General features: G+C 32.0%; 1 protein-coding gene across 1 annotated transcript; it reads right to left on the bottom strand.

Moving 5' to 3' along the window:
• Nucleotides 1-3620: 3620 nt before the first annotated feature.
• LOC110992658 (dymeclin) lies at nucleotides 3621-13512 on the bottom strand. Its single transcript, XM_045634175.1, has 17 exons — nucleotides 13396-13512; nucleotides 11625-11772; nucleotides 11138-11284; nucleotides 10840-10963; nucleotides 10251-10354; nucleotides 9709-9828; nucleotides 9319-9455; nucleotides 9000-9206; nucleotides 8514-8581; nucleotides 8000-8122; nucleotides 7344-7469; nucleotides 6634-6796; nucleotides 5939-6037; nucleotides 5347-5405; nucleotides 4706-4876; nucleotides 4375-4500; nucleotides 3621-3986 (listed from the first exon to the last, which is right to left on the bottom strand). The coding sequence occupies exons 2-17, from the start codon at nucleotides 11762-11764 to the stop codon at nucleotides 3837-3839; spliced, it is 2064 nt and encodes a 687-aa protein (XP_045490131.1). The 5' UTR covers nucleotides 11765-11772; nucleotides 13396-13512; the 3' UTR covers nucleotides 3621-3836.
• Nucleotides 13513-13674: the final 162 nt, after the last annotated feature.

Below are 13674 nucleotides of genomic sequence, written 5' to 3'. Positions count from 1 at the left end.
TTCAATCGCCTCATAATGACTTTGGAGCATGTAGCAATATCTATTTTCTGCAGCTATGATTGTGCTATGAGTGTTTTTAAATAATAATAAATTTCTTACACCACTGAGACTATCCAGCCAGTCTAGGATTGATCAAGGTTCTTGGCTTGGGTTGGAGGAAAAGCGCACCATGCCTATGTCCCAATACTTAAAGAAGCCTTTAGTAACTATCTTTTGTAACTAGCTTTGTAACTATTAACCTTGAGAATGCATATCCAAAATTAATAAGGGGGTTATTAAGGCAACATATTTCCAGAATCTATAATGATACCATTAACTACAATATGCAATTTAAAAATAATTGGAACAATCTATATCATGTAGATGGAAACTATAATCATTAATTGATGGGTCCTTTCACATGAAGATAAATACAATGTTACTCAAATATTTGGTGTCTAAACATAGAACAACAGAAACAGTAGTAGAAATAGTAAAATATAAAACAAACATACATATGAACTGGCTAAGAATCTGGTAATACCAGGAGATGCAGTAACTTGCCTAAACGATAGCAAATACGAGACCTAGACCAGAGAAACTGACCATTAATAAAAATCCAGTTTCTACCAATAGTTACTTTCAATGGCATCACACCCAACTCAAATTAATCTCAGAAAATCTGGTTATGGCTGATAGTCTATTCCAGATGAATGAGAACACAAAAAAAAACAAAAAAAGCAATATAAAGAAAATACTACACATTGAAAAAAACTTTCTAGAGAATTTAATGTTTCAGTGGAAATGTGTTTCAAAAGGAAATGTTATTTGAATACATATATTCATCAAAAATAGTAGGATCAGGTTGAAGTATAAAACTATTTAAATAAATATAATAAACAAGAATATAATATAAGGTTTAAGATTAGAGTTAATCCAATTTAAATCATAATTAAATGATGAAATTAAACAACAAATCTGTATTTTATTCCCTTAAGGCTAGGTTCCCAAGATACTGGCAGCTTACCCCCATGAATAGCTAGACTAATTCTTTGTCCGAGGTCGCTGACAGCTGTTCGGTCTGTATTAATAATAATAATTATTGGTATTCCAATCTTATTGAAAAATTCGCTTTATTGTGATTTTGTTGAAGAAGTAAAAAAATATTGTATTTCATGTAAATCAACAAGCATATTTAGCAACACATTGCGGTGGCAGTGCATTTCTTTTATTTTTCATTAAAAACATTGATTTCTGGTCTCTAATTAATGTAGAACATGGAAAATAAAAATCTATGAAAAATACCAGCAATAAAATCTTAGTTTTTTTATGGTATAAAAATGTATCCATCCTTAGTAATTGGGTCACTGAGAAATCTGAGATTTACTACCTACTACTCACTACTTTATTAATTACTTGTTATCTCCAGCAAATTACTTGCTAAAAATGCAAATGAAAAATTTTATAATAATTTGTTTGTAGGTAGAAGAAATTCAATTTTAACGATAAAAGTAACCGTTAAAATTATTGTTTTGCTCGAGTCAACGACTAAAACTAAAAATTGCTGAAAACATAAAATAAAATCACGAAATACAAAACATAACGATTAATAAAAATAATAAAATACGCACTTAATAAAGCAAACAAAAAGGTTTTGATAATAGTGTAAAAATATGACTTACCACAAGAATTCGGTCTTCAAGTAAGAAACTGATGAAAAACGATCAAAATAACCGTTTAATTAACACTATTCTAATGAAAGCAATTAATTTAGTTCACTATTTACAAAACAATCACTGAATTATTTAATTTCGAATTCCATTGATTTATTACATAGACTATTTTATTAATTGGGGCTGTCAACACTGAGATGTCTAGTATCAAGTATTAAAAACTCCAGAGACAGTACTGCGATTTATAATACAACCACAGAGTACCGTTCAAATCAATCTATCTTAGATATTATATAAAATCTAATAATCGAATTACATATATGTATAAAATATTACTGTTCGTTTGTCTCGTTAAAACTGGTTAGTGTAAGTGGACTGATTGGGCTAAGTATGATCGTAACTATAATATTTTTGATTCAGGGAAAGTGGTGGAAAACATAAATAAAAAGTAAATAAAAATACTGGAAACGATAATTGAATTTTCCAATATAAACTTTAATAAAATATTTCGGGATTTTTTGTTTAAAGACATGGTTTAGATATTGTACACCTTTGTTTAAATTTTTATCGACATGTTGTAATCCCAATTCAGCGTCAACGAGGTTCCAAAATGTGTCAAAGCTATACCTCTAGCTTTAACGAACATTAATTATTAATTCAAATCTTTAACGTGCCGAAAATAAAACACCTATGGAATTTTAACATATATTTAGAGTAAAATAATTTATTCTGTATTTAAATGTAAAATATTACTAATTTTGATCAAAGTTAAACTGTTTCCTTAGTAATATACACCAGTTAAACGCTACACTAAGGATCATCTCTCAACAAATCTTCAAGATAATATCTTATTATTTATCTTTTCCACAGATTACTTTTTTTTAAGACAAAGGAGCGCTCTATATCTAACACCTCAAAATGTAATGAATACTGTCAGGCTGTCAACTGTTACCCTCAAGACATTCCTGAGATTTTATTAATATTGTCTACTTGTGATTTTAAGAAACTTGTAGATTCTAATTTGTTATATTTAATAATTACTATAATAAAATACAGAATATTTAGAATGTTTTATGTTCAAATTACATCCTTAGTTGACCCATCAACCATCTCAATAATACAATTCTTTAAATAGGAGTGTGTACTTATGTACACACTTTAGAAGTTATACTTCTTGGGCGTATGGAAAAAAAATAACTAAAATGCAGTAGTGATTAACGATAAATATTAAATTTAATCAAAAAGATTTTATGTAAATAAATAAATCGTTAGTAAATACACGTATTTTTTTTAGAACAATTTTTTAATGTTAAATGATGCCCATGGACACTCCCAATGCCAGAGGGCTTGCGAGTGCTTTGCCGGCCTTTTAAGAATTAAATTGATTTAAAAACACCAAAATAATATTTATTTATTCACACTGTTTAATTGTACTGAACTAAACAGGAGTTCTAAGTATAAAAATATTTAAAATTTTAAAAAATTCAATCATCATTTTTCTCCATCGCGCCAAAAGAAGTATAGCTTTAATAAATGCTAAATTTTGGTAGTAGGAAATTTAATAATTAGACAAGTATAGTTATGATAACATATAAAAGACAGGAATTGTTTTAGAAATATGCATTTTGGTCCGACATGGTACAATACAATATTGTAATAAATTTTTTATCATACATTTTATTGACACTTTAATGATGTCTACCAGTCAATCAATCATGAATATTATAACTATTAAATATGACTTGTATAATGCAACATCATTGATTATTGACCTACTAATGACTTTATCATTGCACTATAAATGTTTATATATAATAAAAGACCAATAAATGATGTATTACAGTACAATCATTTTTTAATCATTACCCATTAATAATAATGATTACATTTTATTAACTTATTAATGATTTTGTAATACAATGAATAATTTACGTTTAACGTTTAACATATAATAATGATGAAATATTATTATGAATTTAATTACATTGATTTTTATCAATAAATATCACTTATCAATAATTGATGAGTAAAAAAACAATGATTTTAGAAAAAAAATTGAACCAAAATTTTGTATGTTTGTTATTCTGATTAAGAAACATCAGTGTTTTTGTTTTATTATTTCATCATTAAATGTTAAACTTTTATCAATGTTAATGATTGTTATATTAATGATTTGATGCTTTATCAGGCCAATAATCTATCAGAGGCCCGTACTGCACATTCGCTTGCCCAATAGATATTCCCACAGGAACTTATAAGTGACCACACATATGGGCTGAAGAACTCTTCGGGCTTATCTTCTTCAACATAACGGAACTTCAGGTCGGGAAATTTCTGTAAAAAACATTTTATACTGAAAGGGTGGAATTTAGTTCCAGAACTAAGGCCGGTATGTCAAAAATGTATTGGATTCCCAGGTTCGGAGTTTCTGTCTTTTGTGGAGATCAAGATTGAAGCTGAAAATGACCTTAAAGTTTTTTTTATTTAAGTAAAAAAATCAAATGATGTTTGGTTTCAAAAAGCGTGTATAAACTTGATTGGTAATTTATAGTAAAGATTACTTCAAAGCCAAGATTCTGATACCTCAAGGCGATTCGAACTCAAGTTCCACTACCCAACACTGCTTAAATAATTTAGTTAGTAAAATTTTCTTTTCCGTCTCTTATTGCCAAATTGTGTTTACAATGAGATGAAACGAAAAGCAAACATCTATAGTCTATACCTTTAGTCTGTCACTAGACCACTGCTCCGCGCCTTTTTTGATGCATTGCAACACTTCTGTCACGCCCAACTCACCGCCAGCTCCTTCTTGTACACGTTGTAGGCGGGTTGAGAAATAACCTATAACCTGATAAAAATACAGTATGAAAGTAAATTGTATCTTCAACTGTCATATCCTAATATGTTGTAGTTTAATTGCGTAGTTCAAGTCTGTGACAATGGAATTTGGCATGGCATTGACTTTCACAGTTAGAGAACTTGGACAGATGCCATATGACGTTGTCAGTTGACAGCTGGCATCTGACGTTGACAGATGACAGAAGACCACTCACCATTTCTATGTTCTGTGCGATGTTATGATGCGAGTGCTGTTGAAACAGCTGCTTTTTATGCAATAGCGCGTAGACCAAATTTAAATTATTGCAGAGCTGATGTGTTAGACACGAATTGATAATTTCTAACAACATTCTCAGCACTTCGTCCAACACCGCGATGTGCTCCATCTGTGGGCAAGTTTTCATTGAATTTCTAACTCTCGAGCCGTAGGAGGGCGCTAATTAAAGATATAAGCACTTGGTAAGTGTCCCATAGCTGGTGTTTCCTCATTCATAATTACAATACAGCGAGGAAATGTCAGGATTCAAGGTGTACCACAGGGTGCTATGCAGGGACCAAATTTTTTAAATTTTTAATAAATTTTAAAATATTTCAATTCTAGTTAGGGTCCTTCAAGAAAATAGCGTATCAATTCTTAAAAGGTCGGCAACACACTCACGAGCCCTCTGGCATAAAGAGTGTCCATAGGCGGCGGTATCATTTAACATCAGGTGAGCCTCCTGCCCGTTTGCCCCCTGTTCTATAAAAAAAAATCCATTTTGAATGTATTATTATTTATAACTATGTAAGTTAAGAAAATTGTAAATTCTATAAATCTATCTGGGTCTTATTATTAAATCATAGTAATCAAACTTACAATTTCTTCAGTCTTTTCTGCAGCGTGATGTGGTAACTCTATACTGTTAATGTCACCACCTGGAAATGTTATACATATGTATGTAGCAGCATTGGGCTTGTAGCATTCGCGTGCAATTCTAATCAGTAAGACTGTAGAACCATGGCTTTGCAGCAGTGGATTTTTATAAATATAAAAACACTCGTTTTTATGAAGAAGAACATCGCGAGTAATTAGACCCAATTAGGAAATGGCTGATCACCTAATTGTCAATCTCCAATGTGTTACTGATCAACTTGATTCTCTCTCTCTCTCTCCCTCTCTATTTTACAAAGAATACAATGCTTAGTGTCCCCAATAAGCGCGTCTTCCACGGATTTACACTAACTAAAATACACTAAAATAACCTGATGTGGGTCTTTCCTGTGAGATACGACATCGAATTCTTTAGAAAGAGAGCATACACCTCCCTAAAAGGCCGTTAACGCACTCACTAAAATATCCCGGTGGGTTCCTCCCTGGATACCTATCCCCTCCCTACCTACTAAAATGGGTGTCCATGGGCTGTAACGAGACCTGCCCCCTATGCTATAAAAAATATGAATATACATACCTTCGATTTCACTACACAGTCTCGCTCTTCTCTTGCTTAACGTTTCAAATAATGATATTAATCGCTGCGCCACATATGGGTGTAGTTTTCTAAATTCACCTGAAAACAATATTATTCATTAAACATTGTTTGAAAAACATAAAACTCTTACAAAGATTAAAGAAGACAATACACAATGATTTAATAATGACACATACACTGATAAAACAATTGTTGTTTGACGATGACAATACAGGCAGAAAATAAAATGACAGACTTAAGAGTTAAGACATAAGAAAATATATTTAATAAAGATGGACTTATAAAAGCAGAAAATAAAATAATCATTATTGACACGATAAAAAATACTTAATAACGATGGACTTTATAGGCAGAATAAAAGAATCTTATTTAATAACGAAGGACTATATAAGTAGAAATTTAAAAAAATGCTCATTTAATGATGGACTTTTTAAGCAGAAATAAAAATAATAAATATTTAATGATCGAATTTATAAGCAGTAATTAAAATAATGATTGTTTAATGATGGACTTTATAATTAAAAATTAAAATAATGATTGTTTAATGATGGACTTTATAATTAAAAATTAAAATAATGATTGTTTAATGATGGACTTTATAATTAAAAATTAAAATAATGATTGTTTGATGATGGACTTTATAGGCGTACATCAAGAAAACGAAACATACTCACAGCTCATATTAGCAATCGCAGCCAGACAATTCGTGTGCAAATATTTGTCCCTAACCCGCGCCATATTGTATTGCAACGCCCGAACAACCACCAAGACAATCAAACCACCTAACGAAATTTCCGAAATGGATCTTTCGGTGTACCACGGTAGGTTTTTCAACATCTGCAAAGAAAGCAAAACTAATGAAGTGATTTCAAGTTTTGTCTTTTATTAACATAACTTCTACACAGTTAAAAAAAGCATTTTCAACGGATTGAAAATATGTATTAGTATAAATTAATTAACATAATTTTAAATTTTTCCGACGTTTCGCGTATGTCACGGTGACTCAAGACAAAAAGTGTTGATATCGACTGAAAGATGAAGGGATAATTTCAAGTTTTTTAAGGCTTTTGGTCAATTTATATTTTTGATGATCTTCTTAAACCGTTCGTTACGTAACGCGTTATGTCAGCAGTCTAGCTTCCCTTTCTCTCACGCATACGGCAGCAGTAGGCCTCTCTCACTCTAACGTTACGTTACGTAACGCTAGCCGTATTCCGGACATCCCCTCTCTATTCTCAGTATTTAGGGTGCATTAGAGAATTACTGTTGATTGAGTATGAGATTGACAATCATAAAAGAGATATAGAAATCTGAGCCCTAGATCTAAAAATATTCTAGCGACAAAAATTTATTTATTATTTATTACTAAAGAAAGAATACTTACGACCAAGTGAACGTTCTTTATCAAAGAATCGTCTTCAGTTAAAATTAACAAAACGATTAGGGACATATATATATGATGAGAATTGCTGTCTGGAGCGTTATATAGCACTTGGAGTATTGGTATTATCTGTAAAAATAACACGAATTTACTACCACAGAAATGTCTATATCCACTAAAGTATTTCCAATTGTTTTAAGGCGCGAGCTCTTGCATTGAGAGTGTTCATGGGCAGATGGTATTTTAGAAACAATTTTTAAAAAGCCGGCCGCGCAGTCGCGAGCTCTCATGCATTGAGTTTCCATGGGCGGAATGACTTATCATCAGGCGGGACTCCTGCCCATTTACCCGCATGGCCCATATTAGACTAAAATCACGGTTCAGATACAAAATATGTCTCAATATACATATGCAAATAAGGTGCCTCAGTTTACAATAGGAAACAGAATTTATATTATTATTCATCTGATATCAAATTAATTCCATAAGATTTCAATCATTAACATTCAATAATTTATGCGGTAATTAAATTATTTCGTTAACCAAATTAATGATTATATTTTATCATTCATCTGATATCAAATTGATTCCGTAATGACTACAATCATTAACATTAAATAATTAATGCGGTAATGAAATTACATAATCTTTACACTTACCAATTTCTCTATATGCGGTGAATTTGTGACGTGCCTTTTGTAAGCATTGCACGAGTGTAGCATTAAATATAACAATAATGTCGAATGTTCACACCCTGCTGTGGCACAAAGGGCCTTGTGTAGCTGAAATAATTAATTAATTGGTCATTAATTGGCCTTTATTTTGATTTACAGTTTTCTCTGCTTGAAGACTGGAACAATTCGAGTATTTTTGAAGTTATACTTCTTTTGGCGCGATGGAGAAAAATGATGAGAGTGAATTTTTGATGAAAATCGATAATAACTATGTTAAAGTTGTATATTCTAGTATTTTTATTATTTAGAACACGTGTTTCGTAACAGTACAATTAAACAGAGTGAATAAATAAATATTATTTTGATGTTTTTAAATCAATTTCATATACGACGGTGATGTCATGGATGAGAGGAAAAATCCAGGACGTAGGGAAGGACAGGTCAAAAGCACGGTTATTGGAGGAAGGGTAATAGGAAGTGGAGGTCAGTTTAAACTTACAGCGGCCATATCAATTCTTGGTGGTGTTAACTGCCCGTTGTCTTTTTGCGGTGTCGTAGTGGACGTTTCTGAAATTGGTATAGCTTAACTAGAGTGAACAGTTAAATAAATGTGACTGTTTTTCTTTCGGTTTGGAATAATACAGGATGTTCAAAATGTTAGCGAAAGTTTATTTTTCATGAAAGCCAGGGGCCTCCATTAAAGTCTTCGATAAAAAAATTCAATCTCTCCATTGAGACAGAGTTGTCCTAGTAACTTTAGCGGACGATTCTCATGAGGTTCCAGCATCAATGGACTGTCCCAAGTCAGATCACTGATCACACTGATCACCCACTTGCCTAAGACTGACAAATCAAGAAACAGATATCTGATGCCCAGACCTAACACCTGCACCTGAACCACTTATTATTTAAGCCCACTTCCCATTCCTGACACCCCGAGGCCTCTAGACCTATGGAGTCCTGCTAGACCTAAAAGTTCACTCACCATTGCTATCCTCGCACCTCAGCAGAGCGCATCTATACAGATTATCTTCATTAATATGGTGATTGGATAAAGCCAGTAACAATAGGCAAGATTGATTTGCGAGGGGATGATCCCGAATCAAGCGTTCTTGTAACTCTCGCCTCTGCGATGGAGGTTCTGTGTATATTGTCTGTGTCGTTGATAACGTCAACATACTCCATAGAGACGCTGAAGAAGAAAAAAACACCCTGTATGTCAAAATCTATCACTATCAGTCGAGCGTATTCCGAACCAATTCGACTTGTCAATTGATTCGGAAATACCTAAATTTAGTACTTACAAGCGATATTGATAAAGAGACTCCCTGGTCCTTGGGATCCGAATTGTGGTGGCGCAGGCGACATGTTCGATAAATTGTTTAATAGATTTTTTATTAATAGCGGCGCCTGCATGCTATATCTGCCTTGAAATAGAGTTCTGCAAAACGTATGAACATACATGAGAAAATAATTATTGGGAAAAAGCGGTTGGAAAAAGGCGAACGGAAAAGAAAAACCCTAGTGGAAGACTTCTAGCCAAGGTGATGTAACAATGGATACAAGGTTTGGCAAACGCAATATTTAGACTTCTTAAATCCATGAGGCAGGAAATCTGTGATCCTACAATTTCAGGAAAAAGGTTGTTGGTTTGTTTTGAGGTCCGATATAGGCCGCTGCTGAAATGAACTCACCTGAATATAAGCGAAGTCTCAACCAATCTCGTCTGTCCGTGTATACCCGCGAACATATAAACAGACATAAGAACTAGCAGCGTATTTATACTTTCCAAGTGTAAATGGTATGTGTTATCTCTGAAAAAACAGTCAATCATTTAACAAACAGTGTTGGCCTGGCTTTTTATATTCTAAAGCGGATGGGGCGATTCAAAAATCCAATATTCATGCCTGCTGGATATACGTAACGCATGTCCAAATTAAAAAAAATCCAAAAATCGGCAATTTTTTTATTTAATCATGAAACATACAGCCACTGTCTACGAGCAAAATACAATTTACCTTTTCAATTCTTATCTACATGGAAATTAATTAAAAACAGCTTTCCAATATAAATAAAAAATCGGTTCAGAAGCTCTCACTCCCTGCCAACCCAAAAAACCTATGAAACTAAACACCTTCAACCCTCCCTCTCCAGTTCCATTCATATCCGGTGTACAGCTGAAGTGCTCCTACACTCTGCCCAAAAAACCCAAAAGTCCAAACTCCACAATACTCACGTGACGGGCACATCAATGATAAGACTTATCAATGCATCAATCAACATCTCAACCCGACTTTCACCATTTGGTAATTTATCGTTCTCCTGGTCCTGCGCCGGATTCTGTAAACGTAACATCTGTCATAGAACAATCTCCACCGTCTAAACTGTGTATAAAGACACAAACTCAAATTACACAGATTATAGTCAAATGTTGTCTGTTAAGTGCCAGTTACATCTGCCAGTTATCAAAAGGTATACTTGTGCAAAGAATCCTTTTTTCCATATTTTCTCATTACATTAATTTAACATTAAAAACTTATTAAACAAAATTTACACTCATATATTACACATTAACAAAACCAGAAAGAATAGAACCTACACATTTTTTGTAACAAACTACGAATAACGCAATCAATATATATAATAAATACAATCTATTCACAAAATTTCATTAGAATCGGTCAAGTTTTACAGCTTGATAATGCCGACAAGTCAGCAACATGCATTTAACATTTATAAAAAAAAATCAAGTCAAACTCAAAAAAAACACTAGTATCTAGAATTCATGAGGAAGGTATTCAATGTTATGTAAACAAGTTACTCACCACATTCCTGGCCTGAACATCTAAATGCTTGCACAAATCATACTCAGGCACCATTTCAACCAAATATTTTGTCACAGCACGGATGAAAAATATTGCATTGTAACTTTGCCATGCCAGCATGAGGCTGAAAAAATCAAATAATGCATGGCTTGACCAATTTAAAAAATATTTCACCATGAAACCTTATGATACCTATATACAGACTGGTTATAAGTGGTACTACAACCTAATAAATGCAGGTGAAACCGAAAAACATAGCTTATTCATAAATAGCAACAATGAACATTACCATACTTACTTGTCAGTATTTGGTGCTGCTAACAATTCCGTTGCCCGTGTTATAAACACTTGTACTAAAGACCCTAGGTTGCCAGTTGCTGGATTATTTTGTAAAAATTTCTGCAGTAACGGCTCCGTATTTGAATCAAATATTAATTGTTCATCACTGAAATGTAATCAATACCGAAATTATAAAAAAAAACCATGAAACATTCAGAAATCTGAAGCTAAGACCTGAAGAGGTTATAACGCCACAGATTTTTTTTTTGTTAGTTTGGGTCTGTTGAATCCAAAAACTTATTTTGTGACTGATATTTCTTTTTTTGCAGAACATTTATACTGCAAAATTAGAGCCTTCTTTCAAAATTTACCATTTTTTGCCAATGTTCTGATTTTTTTTAGGTTTTTTGATAACCATAGACACTCTCAATGCCCGCGCTGCAAACTTACCAAGGTCTGCTACATAAAATCATACTTATTATATGGTAATGCAATAAAGAACTTACACATTTGCCGGCAACTGTATATTAAAAGCCAAAAGCTGATTCCATAATGGATCATTAGGGCAAATTACTTCTGTTGAACAAAACCTTGTGACAAATTCATTATTTGTGATGTCTGAGTATCTACTCACTGATATACCCATTGTTAACTCTGAAAAATGAATACAGCATTAAGTAAGGGACAAATTGTCATGGAACAACAAAGATACGAAAACTCATATATGTTTTGGTAAATATATTTTGAGCAAATACTGCGGCCTGTATTTTTAGGATTTGTTGTTACATTATTATAAAAGAGTATAAAAAAAACTATGAAACCATTGCATAATGTTCATTTTAACATCACACAAACAACACTTATTCTACAAGCTTATATCCCCAAAGTAAGGATTATAAGCCCCGATGCAAAGTATTTAGTCTAGTATCAATTATTGTTCTCTATGAGATTTTTTCTAACTTCATTATTTTTGTATATCTATATCAAATATAAAATAATGGAATTTTTTATGTATGAACCAATACACTATTTTAGCTTTTTAAATTTCCTGATGATTGATTTTGATTTCCCTTTTAAAAATCCTGTTATGAATTCGAAGAAGTTATAAACAAAATTATTTGTCTAATTGTTAATTGATGCAAAAGAGTTGATTTGAGTCGATGCTGGCAAATCAAGTAACCAATTATTTAAAGACTTGATACTCCCCAGGTCTACAGTCCAATCTAACATTCAGCACTATAAAAAAAGAGAATGATGTTTTGTTTGAAGAAAAAAAAGTTTGAGATAAGGATAGGAAATTCACAAACACGTCTAAGTTAATACTTACAAAAGAGCCCTAAAAAGAATAAGTTATGGATTTTACACTGTTTAGGAGAAACCACTGTTGGCTGTTGTACAAAAGAAAAAGAGGTTTAAGTTCACTTGTAATCTTTTAAATTGGACTTCCGATAGGCGTAGTATCATGTGGAGTGTAGACAAACTAATTTAAAATAATCTGTAAAATGTTCCTCAAATTGTAGTTTACCATTTATTCAATATTCTTAATTATTTGACCATTATTTACTTTCTACATTTTACGATTTGCAGTACTATCCACACTAGATGAACTATTTTGCATCAGGGCTTGTATTTGTAGGTTTATGCAATTGTATAAAATATGTCTTGAAGTGTTACACAAATACTACACATTTTAATCACTTTTATTTTAGTCTCTAGGAGGGGTAGATGCGCTTAGTCAAAACTTAGCCAAGTAGCTACCAGCAAGTATTTGGGATGGAAGAGTTGACAACCATTCATATATGTATTGTAGAAAAACCGATGTATCAAATAGAACTATAATATTTACTTAAAATGCATTACTGCCAAAGATATTCCAAATTCAACAATTACATACTGGTATAGGCATCTTAATTTTTCTATTAAAATATTATAAGGACAATGTGTTTACAGCACTAAACGAAAAAAAACAATAAATATCTATATCGGTATATAATATAAATAATATAATACGTCAGACCAACGTAGCTCCAAAATTAGAGTTTTAATATACGAAACACATCTTTTCCCGAACCCTATCGTTAATAGATGTTAATAATATATAACAATGTGTCCTTTTATGCTAATTATTACTTTAATCAGCGAAACATCAAAAAAAACTATTGTATTGATTAATATTAAGTGGCTATTCAGAAATTGCGGCTATTTATAATAAAACTGCAAATGAATCTAATTAATGGACAAATAATTGTATAATATGGTTGTAACAACTCTGCTTACCTGGTCTGGTGACGAACAATACTTATTTATATGTTTTTAATTATTTTTATACATAAACAAGTTGCAAATTGCAATTCTTATTATACGCCACGAAATACGAATTACGAGTTCTCAAATGATTGACAGATAACGAATGTCATTGACATAAACAAACAATATTTATGATCTGGATTTTTAACAATAATTATTATTAAATTAATAATCAAACATTATTTTTCTGTATCTATATTATATTTTAGAATTCAATTTAAGAATTCAAGGTAATTGACAAAGTTTTGA

Source organism: Pieris rapae, chromosome Z (genome assembly GCF_905147795.1).
Source record: "Pieris rapae chromosome Z, ilPieRapa1.1, whole genome shotgun sequence".
NCBI lineage: Eukaryota > Metazoa > Arthropoda > Insecta > Lepidoptera > Pieridae > Pieris > Pieris rapae.
This window is presented reverse-complemented; position numbering and strand designations above follow the sequence as displayed.

Bases quoted from the DNA above. Each gene is read 5' to 3' on its own strand.
- LOC110992658 (XM_045634175.1), bottom strand. From the start codon at position 11,764: ATGGGTATATCAGTGAGTAGATACTCAGACATCACAAATAATGAATTT. The intron at 8,123-8,513 runs GTAAGTTTAAAC...TAATTATTTCAG, and splicing joins CAAGAATTGATATGGCCGCT to CTACACAAGGCCCTTTGTGC. The intron at 6,038-6,633 runs GTGAGTATGTTT...TATTGTTTTCAG, and splicing joins TGCGATTGCTAATATGAGCT to GTGAATTTAGAAAACTACAC.